The sequence below is a fragment of the Botrytis fragariae genome (genome assembly GCF_013461495.1).
Source record: "Botrytis fragariae strain BVB16 chromosome Unknown tig00000045, whole genome shotgun sequence".
NCBI classification, from domain to species: Eukaryota; Fungi; Ascomycota; class Leotiomycetes; order Helotiales; family Sclerotiniaceae; genus Botrytis; species Botrytis fragariae.
Genome location: NW_023500991.1, coordinates 1,598,737 through 1,614,349, shown reverse-complemented (window position 1 = coordinate 1,614,349; position 15,613 = coordinate 1,598,737). Strand labels below are relative to the sequence as shown.

The 15,613-nt window shown below is 22.2% G+C and overlaps 1 protein-coding gene across 1 annotated transcript; it reads left to right on the top strand.

The window, feature by feature from the left end:
- Positions 1–4,226: 4,226 nt before the first annotated feature.
- Bfra_003693 (uncharacterized protein) lies at positions 4,227–5,107 on the top strand (the record flags this gene model as incomplete). Its single annotated transcript, XM_037334099.1, has 3 exons — positions 4,227–4,429; positions 4,491–4,824; positions 4,880–5,107. The coding sequence occupies 3 exons, from the start codon at positions 4,227–4,229 to the stop codon at positions 5,105–5,107; spliced, it is 765 nt and encodes a 254-aa protein (XP_037194186.1).
- Between the last annotated feature and the right edge of the window lie 10,506 nt (positions 5,108–15,613).

The following is a 15,613-nucleotide window of genomic DNA, read 5'->3' as shown; positions in this document are numbered from 1 at the left end:
TAATATAATTAAATAATCAAGAATAAATAGTAGTAATTATATATAATAATAATAAAAGGGGTATTATATTTCTATTTCTAATAATTTGTGAATAAATATATCTTTTTAATTAATATATTAAAATTAATATTTCTATAAGTTAAATTATTAAATCTATTTTTGATAAATAAATAAATAATAAACTAAAATTAGAATAATTAAAATACTTTAATAAATACATAAGAAATTAAACTAAAAGCAAATATAAAATACTAATATTAAATAAATACAAAAACTGTAAATTAATATTATTTCAGAGTTATTATTAAAAGAATATATTATTAAGATATCTATATTACAATATAGATTATAAGATAAACCTAAGGAGTTGATGTTAGAATCTATGAAAATAACCCTAAAGAAATAATAGAATTAAAGAATAATTAAAAATAATAATAATTAAAAAATAGGTATCTATTATTAATATCAATTCTATAATAAATATAAGCTAAATAATGATTATAAAATAGTTAATAGGTATAGATTAATTAGTAGATATAGATTAAATAAATAGTAATCTTATTAGGGATTATAGGATAAGTATTATATAACTAAAAACCAATCGATTTATTAAATTAATTAATTTGTTAATCGATTTTTAAAAAACAAAGATCTATATAAGGAAATAGATTTCATTATAATGTAAAGCTTTATGCTTAAAACAATTATTAGTTTTATGTTATAATTATATTGAATTCCTATTTAAAGTTTAGTCTAAACTATCTCGAGAGATCTCTAGCCACTTCCACGTGATTCTAGAGGCAGCTTCTGTGACAGAATAATATTAAATATTTTAATATTTTAAAATAAGAATATAATATTTAATTTAACGGGTTTATAGAAGTATATATCAATTATATCTTAAAGATTAAATTCCTTATAATTTTTTAAATTTTATATTAATAATTAATTATAAATTAGAATATAAAAACTGTATTCAAAAAAGTAGAATTAGTTCTATTTAATTTTGAAATAGTATTTTTTAAATTGAATATTTAAATTTATATATTTACTCCTTTCTCTTTTGATTTAAATCTCTAAATCTCTTAAATCCTTCAAATCCTATAAAAGCTTTTTTTTAATTAATATTAGTTAAATCTCGAATGACTTATTATTAATTGAATTCTTTTATATCTATATTCAAGATGATATTAATTTTAGCTAAAAATATAAAGAGATCAGCTTATAAAAATACATTTTTAAATATAGTATTATAAATATCAATATGGAACCAGTATTGGGCCGATTATTATTTTAATATTGAAGAGTTTATATATATATATATATATAGTTTTAGAAATAGGTTTTTAAAGAAATCAATAAAAAGTCTTATTATTAGATTTATATTTATATTCTATATTAATTATTATTTTATATTCATTTTAATAATTCTTTTTATTTAATCCTTTAAAATAAACTATTAATTAGTTTCTAGGAAAAGCTTTAAAAGCTTTAAAAGCTTTAAATTTCATTTAGACTATAATATATTTATAATATATTATTAATATATAATTAATATTATTTAAATTAAGATAACTTTTATTTTATTTATAAAAATTGAATTAAAAAAATTAAAAAAGAAAAAATCTTTAATATAAATTCTTTAAAAAGTATCTAAAATGTTTTTGTAATATACTTTTGATATTTTTTTAAAATAAAATAGAATAATATAATAAAAGAAAGGAAAAGAATATTAAAAAAAGAAGAAAGTCTTTTCTATAAGCGAATTCTATTTTAGATAATATTTATAAGATATTAATAATATTCTTATAAATTTTATTAAGAAATAGAGTTTCTATATAATATTATATAAAGAGAAAAGTTTAGTCAATTATTCTATAATTAATAAGATTATTAATTGAAGTTAATTATAAATAATTAATATTTTATTAAATAACTTATATTCAATTAAAAATAGAATAATATTTATTAAAATTATTTTATTTTAATAGATAGATATAAATATATTATATTCAGAATTTCAAGGTTTTAGATTTCAGGTATTTTTTATATTTTTTAGATTTCTTTTAGATTTTGAGGATTTAATAAAAAATTAGTAAAGCTTCTTTATTTTCAAGCTTTTTTTGGATTTTCAGGATTTCCTAGATTTTTAGGATTTTCAGGATTTCTCGAATTTTTAGGATTTTCAGGACTTTCAGGATTTTCAGGATTTTTAGATTTTAAAAGTATTAGTCTAACTAGCTTATATAGTTTTATCATTTTTCAGGATCTTTAGGATATAGAATACTATTTAATAGTGAATTACCATTGAGTTCTAATTTTATATGTTTTATATACTTTTGGAAATAAAAGTTTAAAAAGAGGAAGATAAAACTTTATTAAATATGAATTATTATTTTATCAAAATTGAATCGATTTCTTTTTGAATTTTTCGAATTTTTAAGGTTTTCAAACTTTGAAATATAAATCAAATTATATAAATTAGATTGATTCTTAATATTCTCATATTATAATATAATTATTGAAAAGAGCTATAAAGAAATTGAATCTTATAAAATGAGGATATAAGTATTACACAATTAGCTTGTACTATAGAATTTAATAAAATTTAGAAAAAGGGATTGATCTTGTAGTAATTAGTTATTGAATAGCTTTAAAGCTTTTAAGGACGAAAGCCTTAAAAAGAAGGGCTTTGTTATAGGTATCGATATAGAATCAATATCAGGCCGACTATTATTCTGATATTGAAGAGTTTATATATATATATATAGCTTCAGGAATAGATTTTTAAAGGAATCAATAAAAAGTCTTATTATTAGGCCTATATCTATATTCTATACTAGTCGTTACCTTATATATATTCTAACATATAGAGATTTATTTATTTTAAAAAAGAAATAAGATATTAAATAAATATTTATATATATATAAAAATTGATTATATTAAAAAGGAGTATTTATCAAATAAAAGATTAATATTTAGATTTAATTTAGTAAGTATTAAACAAAAGAAATTATAATAGAAAAGTATCTTTTAATAGATATTATAGTAAGTCTAAAAAAGCAGGTTATAATTTAAGAATTTATTAAAATAATATAATAAATCCTAGATTATTCGATTTTTAATAATTTCAATTAATTAATTTAATTGTTATTAAATAATATAAATTAGAAAATACAAATTAAGGTAAAAGTAGTATATTTAGTGATATAATATACTCAGTATTAAATCATGTTATATATATAATAAAAGAGTTTAGAACTCTAATTAATATTATAATTATATATTAGAGTATATCAATAGAGGTTAATTAATTAGAATAAGAAAGTTAAAGAGAAAAGAGATTCTGAAGGGATTTCTTCATCTTTTATATAATAATAATCACCTGATTCAAGCTACCCTTGAATTAAGGTAAGTGTAATGAGTAGTCACAATGTCATGTGATATTCGTTACATCTTACTAACGTACGGCTCATTTGCGAAGGCATATGATAGGCATGTACGGCCATGCTTCCCCTTTAAGTACGGGTACGAGTACTAGTACGACTCCGAGTACGACTCGATGCTTAGTCAGAATTTGAAACCATTCTTAATTTCCTACATTTCCATTGGCTGGGATTCATGAAGTCATTCTAGAGACTTTTTCGTCGTCTAATATAATCTCTAAGCCTCATTTTAGTCTCAGAGCCAGTAAGAGCTTATTGAATCTTTCTCGATAGGCAGAGTAAGTAGATGGAACAGCCCTCGGGGGTTCATCTGTTCGAGAAAAGTGGAAGAGGTAATCAACTACGTCTTGAGATTGCTAGGATGGAAGTGGAGTTTTTCCGTATTCGGGCTATGGCCTGTTCAAACCTACTATCAGTATACTGGGTAGCGACATGGATATATAGCATTGTAACAGGGCAGCCGTTCTCTGAGAGGCACTGTCCAGGCTATATTTATAGATGTCTGGGGATTTAAACAGATACTCATTTAGAGTTTCTTGCAGATCGACAATGCAGCTGCAGGATAGTACTTGCACACGCGGGATGTTCGGTACTTGTGTTTAGTGTGGGAGCAGTGGTCCCCAGCAGGCGAGTTACTCACAAACGAAATGATCATGAGATAGTAGTATATAATCAGCGTTTTCTCTGATTCACAAGACACCTGTACATCGACAACTCTTCATATACCGCCTAGATCATCTCACAACTATTATCCCACAATATTCTCACCAAAATTTGCGATGCACTTTCTTGGAAGGGTTTGGATGCTAGGAGCAGGTCTTTCAGCATGCTGCTCCGCTGCTCATATTACCCAAGACCGGCTTGTCTCTCTCAGCAGTGAAAATTACGACGGTACTACGAAGGTCGAACTCATCACGAAAGGCCTCGGACAGGTCGATTTCTTTAAGCTCGACCCAGCTCCGAACGCTACCACATTTGACTCGTATGTTAAGTCAACAAGTCACACCAATGCAATTGTTTGTACGTTTAGCTAAAGCTTGCAGGTGGTACTTTGATGCTATGAATCCCTTGACGAATGAAACTGTCATTTTCAACTTCGAGATACAGTCTCCGACTAATAGTGCTAACGTATCGGAGCCTCTCTATCGAGTCTCACTGTATGGGTCGTTTGCCAATGGTACAGCCTACAGCTATGAAGTCGAGGCTGAAAATGTTAACATAACGGAAAACGACGAAAACGGTACCAAAGTGGCCTACTTTGGCGGTAACGACTTCTCTTGGTCAGGTACAAGCCTCTTGAAACCCAGACCGGTCTACACGGTGACTATTAATTCGACTGAGGTTGGTATCTCAGGGACTTTGATTTTGCAGGGAAATGTAAGCGTTTCTCACCCTTATTATGGTAATATCAAAAGTTAATATCAGTGCACAGCTTGCCGCGCCTCATTATTCCTGCGGCATCGATGCAGCAGGCGTTGATCAACAAACCGCTCCAGGGTTGGATGGGCTAATGCGGTACCCGACGCTAACGCCACTGTTTCTATCCATATTCGCGATACGGCAATGTCTTTTGAAGGATATGGCTATCATGACAAAACCTGGGTTGATCGTCCTTTTGAGACATCGGTGCAGGCCGCGTTTTGGGGTCACGCTCGCATAGGGCCCTACGCCGTTGTATGGATGCACTCGCGCACGCAAGATGGCGTGGACATTAGCTCTGAATACCTCTCCCGGTGGGCCGATGGACAAATACTCGCCGCTCGTTGTGTCCCAAACAGGGAGAATAACACATTAGGGTGGGGAGAAGGTCAGATATGGCCGCTTGTCCCGGGTACTCCGGCACCTGCAGGTATGATCATACGATGGGATCTGGGAGATGAAGGTGTTTTTGCTATGAACTTGACAAGTTCCGGCAACATCTTTGTCGATGTCCCATCCTGGCAGGCTGGCCGAGGGACGGTAGTAGGTGGATTTGAGGGTCAAGAAACCTTTACTGATTTGACTGGACTGTGGTCGCTCAATCAGCTGCCGCAATTGTAAGAATCATATACTCATCCAGCCCACCTTGTCACGGCGTCGATCACGAGACTGCTCGTCCTATCGAAAAGGACCAAAAATCAACATCTATACCCAGTGCGCAAGCAAGCTAAGATTCAACCGAACAAGCTCGCTTATAAAAACTCTATACATCCTCAATTTAAAAAATCCTGTACTATAGCTTTTTAAACTACTTATTATTAAATCTAATATAACTTTATTATTTTAGAACAAAGTTCCTATAATCCTATTCTTTTCTATCTGCCGCGTAATATACCTAATGATTTTAATATAAAGATGATTCATTTACCTCTTTTAATAATCCTTATATATACGCTTTTGACTTTTATATAATATTTATTACTCATTCATGAGTCTTTAATATGATAGTATAAGCTTATATAAAGAAGTACAAATTAAAAGTCTATATATATTTAGAACTCTAAAAGAAACATTGTATAATACTCGTTCTAAACATCGAATATATGAATTTTTACAACAAATTAAGGGATTATACCTGTTAGGGCAGGGAAAAGAGTTCTACTAGTAGAACCTTAAGATCCTGTCAATAGAAGGTATAAAAGAGTATTAACACCGCGAACTTTAATATATATTCCTCTTTTTCTAATTAAAATAGTTTAAAATGTTATTATTATTATTATAAATATCTTTAATAATTAGGTTATAATTATCAGAAGTAAACAGCAAGTTATACATAATAAATAATATATTGAATATATATATTGAATCTATATATCCGGGAACTTTAAAAAAGGAGTTTTATAATAATATACACATACTATATATGTGCTACATATATAAATTTTAATATTCCCCCTATAATAAAAATCTATTATTTAAATTATATAAACTCTATATATATATATATATTTATGAAAAATCTTATTAATTTTTATGATAATGCTAATATTTTAGTATTACCTATGATTTCTACATCTCCAATGAAGTTCAATAACTCTACAATCTAATATTGTATTGTAGTATAAGAATACTCTTTTATCTAAATTCTGTTTTCCCTACCCATATCAAATAAAATTCAATCCATCATAAAAAAATATAGTAATACAAATTCAATCTACTTTCATAAAATTCTTTTTATATATACACTAACGAATTGCTTCAGGTTTATTATCTTTGGATTGTAGGGTTACCTTTTTAATATAATAAATAACCTAAATCCAATTTTATACAAACAGACCTCCAGATTATCTATTATTCTATATAGTTTTTCTTTAAATGGTTAATTTAATTAATTTGATCAATTGATTTAATCAATTTATAGTAAATCGATTAATTCAATCAATTCGTACGATTTTCAATAAATTTGATAGATTTGGTGATTATGGTGAATCTTATAATATTGATAGAATTAAAGAATTAGGTGAATTTAATGATTTTAATCAATTTTGGGTAAATTAATTAATTTAATCAATTTAATCAATTGATTTGATTAATTTGGTTAATTAAGGGTTAAATCAATTAAATTAATTAAAACATAGAATATAATCAAATTCAGAACCAATATTTATTGACATTTTTTGATACACTTACTTTTAGTATTCCAAATTTAATTCTAGATTTTTTTATAAGTTATAAAGTCAGAATATATGAACTATTTTATAAGGATATTAGCTGTCTGCTCAGTTCCTAGAATTTATATAATATATAGTCTTTTTATATCAACTATATCTTTCCAAATATAATACTATTAAATATTGATATACTTTGTCTTGCTATAAAACTTATTCTTTTATATTTATTTAATTCCGTTTATATTATTGCAATATAATATTAAAATAAAGAGCTTTTTCTTAAAGTGTTTACCCAAATCTTTAACTAACTTTTCCATTCAAACTAATTCTTTTACACCCTTATTTACTATTATAATCTTAACTTCCATTATACAAAAAAATATCGATTTTTGTTTTATTAAAGATTATATTATAATATTATTATATTTAATAAAAACTACTTCTTAAACAAATTTCCTATTAATTAAAAATCCTTATATCGAGTCTATATAAACTCGATATTTGTATAAAAACATATTAAATCGATTTAAATAAATTATACTAATTGAATATATACTAGTAAAATATTAAAGCAAGTATTTTACAAATACTAAATAACTTTCCCCCAATATATATATAATACAAGTAAGTTAGCCTATAGTATATACTATATTGGATTATATATAATTAAAAGAATAAATAATGCTACCAATAATTTGAAGGTAAAAAATCTTATCATCTTTGTATAATAACTCTTCTTTTTCTGTATTTCAAATTATTGTGCTTGGAGGTAGGGGCAAATTCTTGGTATTAAAAAGATTAATTCCAAATCTGTATAAGATTTTCTTTATATAGTTTGATTAATGTATCTTAAATAATCAATCCTATTAATAATACTCTATTTGAATATCTAGGAATATACTGATTTTATTTAAATCTTTGTATTTCCATTTACTTGAAATTGTTTTTTTTATTAAATTTATATTAATACAATTTCCTATTATTAATAGATTATCTATATATAATAGAATATATACTCCCTTTTTATAAAGAGATTTGGATTTACTATAGATTCCTTAAATCTAATCTTTTTAAAGAATCTTTAAATAATAATTCATTAAACTTTTGGTGCTTATTTTAGTTTATAAAGTAACTTTTTCAATTTAAAATATAATTTGCTTTTGAGTTTAATCTTAAGGAAGATTTCTTTGAAAAATTCTGGTATTTTTATAAGGATTTCTATATTTGTTAGCTTATTATTCAAGAAAATAATATTAATATTTATATTATTAATTTCTAAATCTTCTATAGTAGTTTTGGCTAATAAAGTGTATAATATTGAATATCTTACTATATCAACAAAAATCTTTTGAAAATCTATTCTATATTTTTGAAAATACTCCTTGATTATTAATCTTGCTTTTCTTTTGACTAATCTACCAAATTGATTTAGTTTATTTCTTAGAATATATCTATTATTCAATAACTTTTAGTCTGTAGGTATAGCTTTATTCATAATCTCAAAGATACCATTATTCTTTAGACTTTATAATTCAGATTTAATTACTTTTATTTATATTTAAATATCCTCTTATATAGTATCTTCAAATTCTACTAATTCTTTAAGTATTAAATTAAAATTACCAGCTGAATAATCTTTAGGATATACGGAGGCAATATATAGTATAATTATATGCTAAATAATCTAATTATTAAAAATCTTTTTCAATTGTTTTTTGTAATTTTTATTTAGAGTATCTTAAATTAAAATAACTATTAGAATAGATCTAATTCTTGAAATCTCTATAACTACTTATATTCTCTATCTTAAAAATAAAGGTATTTGTACATTTTGTATAAGGTATCTAGTTTCCTATAGTTATTATTGTTATAATATTTGTAAAGAATAAATTCGAGTTTTCTCTCATTCTTTTTAGATTTAAGCTTTTATTTGCTTATTAATATATATATCTTTATATATATCTTTTTATATTATCAATTATATTCTTCTTTTTGTAGTCTTTTATAAATTATATGGATAAGATTTCCTTTTTCTTTCTATTCCAAATAATTCTAAAATATTTTTTTCTTTGAGTTTTTTAAATAGATATCTATATTTATTGAAGTCAGTATTTACTATTCTAATAATAGTTTTGGTATAAAAATTGAAGAGGTGATAAATATTATTTTTATTTATTCTAATTATAATATACTCTTTTTTGAGTATTCTAGACTCAAATTTCTTAATCATCAGATTTGATTACTAGGGGTTTCTGGCCTATACTTTATAATTGAATATCCTAAGCTTTTTAAAGTTAGACTATCTACTATATATAACCTCATATAGTATTATCACTATAAAAAGCGTTTTTATTTTTTCAAAAAATAATACTTTAATAAGTAATCTATTCTTTAGATATATAGTATATTTGACAATAAATTCCCATATATTAGGCTTAATACCTAATTCACTTAATAACAATCTTACTATAATATTAATATCTTGAATCTTCTTTTCAGCCATTCTATTTATAGAATACTTTCCAAGAGGTAAAGATTCGAATATTAATCTTCTTTTTCCAATCTTTATTTAAAAAGATATACCAAATTCACTCTTTTTGTTATTTGCTTTAATAATAGTAATCTTATAATTGAATTCTTTTTTGATCTAATTAATAAGATCCATTAATATAGGTATAATAATCTCTACAGATTTATCTTTTATAAGTCTGAGTCAAGTTTCTTTTGTTGTATTATTAATAATTGCAATAAAGTATCTATTTTCATTTTCAGAAGGTTTTTGAATCTCTAATAGATTTATATACAAGTATTATAGTTTTGTAGGTGTATAGATAGCTATATATTTATTGAAATATTTATTCATTCTTTTTATGAAACAAGGCTCATAAGCTTTTCGATTAGTACTTTTCTTTTTTTAGTATAGTATAATCTATTTGAAGTTTTTTTTAACTTATTTATTTAATTATAATTGAGATAACCTAAGTAATAATGTATAATCTTAGTTTTATTATTATTCACATTAATTTCTTTTGTTTCTAAGTTTATATTAATTATATATACTTATTAAATAAATGGTTGTTGAATAATATAGCTATTATTAATATATTTTGCAGTTATTTCTAACTAACTATTTTTCTAGTATAACACTAAATCCCTTTTGAAAATAACTTTTCGATTTATTTCGGCAAATATTCCAATTGAAATGAATTGATTATTCCAAAAGTCTTTGATATATCAGACATCTTTCAATATAAAGTTTCCAATAGTAGTTGTTTTGTATATAATGCTTATAGAATATGTATTATTCATAGTTTTGATTTTTTGTAGAGTATCTTATTATATGATATTAGAAAGATTTTCAATAAAGCTAGTGAAGTGATGAGAGGCTTTTGAATCAAGAATTCATATGTTATTTTGGACTTCAGTACATATTACAATATAAGAATAAAAGAAACCAATATATTCGTTTATTATAACTATTTATACAAAATTATCATTTTCAGTCTTTTTATTTGAATATAAAACTTTTCTAGTTTTATTATATTCCTAGCAAATATTTTGCTAGTGTTTTTTTTTTTTGTAGAGAATTTGTAAGTATAAAATTCAGTTTTAATAACTTTACTAGAATTTAATAAAATAGTATAGTCTTTCTTAAGTATATATTTTCTTCTATTTCCATAATATTCTTTATATTCTTTTCTACTCTTTTCTTAAACTCTTTTATTGTCTTTTCCTTTTATATTTCCTTATATAACATTAGCTATTACTAAATAACTTATTATATCTTAAGGAATTCTTTTAGCTTATTATAGGGTATATAATACATCTCATGTATTTATATTTAATAATATAATAAAGTTTTATTGTATCTACCAGACTTTTATATTTGGTAGTATATTCAAAAGATAAAAGTAAACCTTTATTTTGAATAGAAATTATATTATTATAAATAATTTATATTGATAATCAAGGAGTCAATTAAAGAAAAATTGAATTGTTTTTGTTTTAAAATCGAATTGCTTGTAGATAAACTATTACTAGAGATTTTAAGTATATTAAAAGTTTATATTATTATTGAATATTAAGAGTTTTACTTAGATTTCTATAATATCTTTTGTATTGATTATATATATAAATTGAAAGTAGTATATAGGAATAATATAGGAATTGATAATAAAAAATACAATTCCTGTTTTTCTATTTTATTCAATAATATCAACTTGATTGCTTGCTAATTTTATATTTCTTTTTATACACAGAAATAATATAGATACTATTATTATAATAATTCAAATAGTTTTATAGAAGTTTATTTAGTTATAACCATTAAAAGTGATTAGTATTCCTTATTTTGTTTGGATTATATTGATAGTGATCTTATTTGCCATAATATTAAAAATGGGGGTAGCTATAAAGAAATAAGAACTCGAGATTTAAAGAATATAAAGATATAAAATAAAGCTTATAATAATACAGCGTTTATAATCTATCAAAAGTAGATAGTAAGTTATATATAATAAGTAATATATTAAATATATATATTGGATTTATATATCCAGAAACCCTAAAGAAAGAGTTTTATAGTAGTATGCATATGCCATATACATGCTATACATGTGAATTCCAACAATAATAAATACTATTTTATTAATATTATTACTGATTTTTATTAATATTAGTCTTAATATAATATTATAGAAGCTGCCTCTAGGATGTTACGGAGGTAACTATACTATAATATGAATTATAAGATGAATACAAGACCTTAATATCAAAACCTATAGAAATAGTATTATAAAGATTATAAGATTAAATGATAATTAAAATTGAAAATAACTAAATAAATAGTTAATAATTAAAAATTAGATATTTATCTTTTATTAATATTTACTTTATTATTATCAGGATTCAGTAGTAGGGAATATATCGGGAAGGGACTAGTAGGTTTTAATAAGAGATTATATAAGAAGATATATTATATTCTAGTCAAAACTAATCTTATACTTTAACTAGTCCAGGGTATATCTAGTTATTTATAGATTATCTCTTTAGAATCTTAATACTATAATTTCTAGTATTTCTTTTCATAGTATTATAAATTATAGGCTTATTATAAGCTAAGTTGATAACCCTTGAATTGAGTTTTTACTAATATCAATTTTCCAATAATCGCTAAGCGACTGGTCTGTAGCTATCCCGGGGTTTCCTCGGCTGACTAATAGTATCCTGTACTAATAATAATAGGTGTAAAAAAAAGAGGTTATTGTTATAAAGATACCCACACTATAATATTGATTATAAAATAAATATAAGTCCTTAATATTGTAATCTATAAAAACAATATTATAGGAATCATAGAATATAAGAATAGTTAGAAAAATAGTAATTAAATAAATAAATAATAATTAGAATAAAATAGGTATCTATTTTTATTAATATTTATTCTATAATAAGTACAAAATAAGTAATAGTTATAGATCAGTTAGTAAGTATAGATTAGATAAGTAATAATATTATTATAAGTTATAAAATAGATATTATATAATCAGGAAATTGATTTATTAAAATCGGTTTTATAATAATCGATTTATTGATTTATAAAGTATGAAAATTTATATAAGGAAAGAGGTTTTATTATAATATAAAGCTTTATACTCAAGAACAATTATTAGTTTTATTATTATAATTATAAGAATTATAATTAATTATAATCTTATTGAATTCCTATTTGAAGTTTAGTTTAAATCATTTCGAGAGATCTCTAGCTATTTCCATATAACCTAGAGGCAGCTCCCGTAATACTTATTTTATATCTATTATAAAATAGTTATTAATAAAGATAGATATCTATCTTTTTCTAATTATTAATTATTTATTTAATTACTATTCTTCTAACTATTCTTATATTCTAAAATTCCTATATTATCGTTTTTATAAATCACAATATCTAGGACTTATATTTATATTATAATTCATATTATAGTATAAATACCTTTGTAATATATATTTGATATAATAGTATACTCGATATTAAATCATGTTAACGCTGTTTTGTAACGATCCGGCCTCAGGCCTAGATTAGTCATCCATTTGCCCCATCTAGCAGGGCAAATCTTGCTTCACTTTGGTTCCCTCTTAGTTTCCTCTTAATTCCCTCCTGATTTTCTTCAGGTCTATAAAAGCTTTTTATAAGTTTATTCTTTATATAATAATTTATTATTCTCTAATTATAATAATTGATTTATTTTATTACTATAATTTAATTTTATTACTATTATATTATAATAAATTTTTAATATTCTTATAAAAAATAGAATATCTTTTTAAAAAGATTAAAATATTTATTTATAATTATATTTATCTAAATTATTAAACAATTTATAAAAAATAGAATATTAGTTTATATTATATATTCTTTTTGAATCTCTAAATATATTATATTTTCGAATCTCTAAACAAAAAAAATATCATACTCAAATTATATTCTTAAGATTATTAAACAAAGAAACAGAAATTTCTTATATTTAAAAAACAAAATTCTTTTTATCTTTTTTAATATAAAATACCTCTTTATAAAATTTAATTATTATAAAATCAAACTTTTAATAAAAACCTAAATTTAAATTAGTAATTATAATAAGAATTTAATAATACCTCAAATATCGAAAACAAAAAGATAGAATCTAATTAATTCAATTCTTTTGTTTTTCTATTTTCTAATTTATTAAAATAAAATATTATAGATATTATAAACACTAATAATATAATTATAATAAATAATATTTGAAAAATACTAGAATTAAGAATATATACTAGAAATTACTATTATATATAAATAATAATTAAATAGATTATAGAGTCAAATTTATTGGGATTCTATTTATAATAAAGAAATACCTTCAAAAATCCTATAGGAATTATCTTTTTAATTAAGATATATAATAGCTTTATAACTTTCTTAATTAATAAAACTAGATTAAATATTAGAATAAAAGATTTAGAATTTTTGAATAATAGAATTAATTCTATATTTGAAGTATAGAGATTATTTATTGAAAATAAACTTTTGAATAATATTAATTATTATTCAAATAAAGATTTATAAATAAAAGTAATTTTTAATAAATTATTAACAAGATATAAAGATATTTAAAGCCTAAAATGTTATATAAAGATTTCCAAATCTTTAATAATATTCTAAATTATTTTGAAAGTATATATTTAGTATCTAATTATTTGAAATTAGTAATTAAGGAATTTAGAAATCTGAAAATAAGATTTTTTATATTTTATTAATTTTATATCCAATTTCTAAAGCTAATAATAGAATTGAATTAGTTTGAAAAGAATCTTTATAGAAAACTAGTTATTAAGATATTTCTTCTTTTCAAAAATGCTATATTAATTATTATGAATAATTATTCTAATTTTTAAATATATATTATATATTTGATTAATATAGATATAAGAATATATATTATTTATTAAAGAAATCTATTAGTTTTAAAATAAACCTTATTTTAATATTTAAAGAAATTATTTTCAAAGTTTTTAAAACTAAATGAAATATTTAGTTGAGAAAAGTTTGTTATTTTTGAATCTATTTGAAAACCCTTTATTATCCCTAAAATTCTATTTAATCAAAAATCTTATTTCTTAGAAATCCCTAGAAAATATTATATTTATAAAGCTTTTAATTGAATAAAAGACTATATATATCTAATAAAAATTCAAGAAATTGATAAGATATAAGAAAACACTTTTATTAATTTTAATTAATTAGAAGTGAATTTAATCTTTAATATTAATTTATGTGAATTAGGAAAAGACTAATCCATAGTAAAATCTTTTATTAAGGATTTTAATATATAAAGAATATTGATCTTAAAAGTTTTATAGAAAATAATAGTTTTATTATTATTTATTATTTACAAATTTATAGTTTTCAAGTTTATTATTATATATTAATAAATATTAATATTAATATCTATTTCTTATTAATATTTGATTTATATAATAAATCTTTAAATATATAAGTATCCTTATATTTATTTTAGATTATTATATTAATATTTAAAATTATAATGAACAATTAAGGGCCTCTATTATTCAAATTATATATTTAATTTTATAACTAAATAATAAAACTTTTATTTAAATATTATTCTTATTAATTAATATAAAAAAAGATATAATCCTAGATAATAAATAGCACTGATTTTATAATATTATCCTTCGATTTTATAATTATATTTTTATTTAGTCTATTAATTTATTAATTATATTCAATTTCTTTAATAAAATCAATATCTCTTATAATTCTTTAAGAAACCTTAAAGTCTATAGTTATAAAGAGTATTAAGCGAATACTAATTAAAGAAATTAATTCTTTGATATTAATTCTATTAATCTTTCTTTTATATTTCAAATCAAATTTATTAATTAATATAATTAGGATATTAGAGATAATCTTAGGAAAATAAAAAGATTAATTAAATAATATGGAAATAAAGAAACTTTAATCCTTTTTGAGAGTATTAAAAAGAATATTTTAATTCCCTTTGTAAATACTAAAA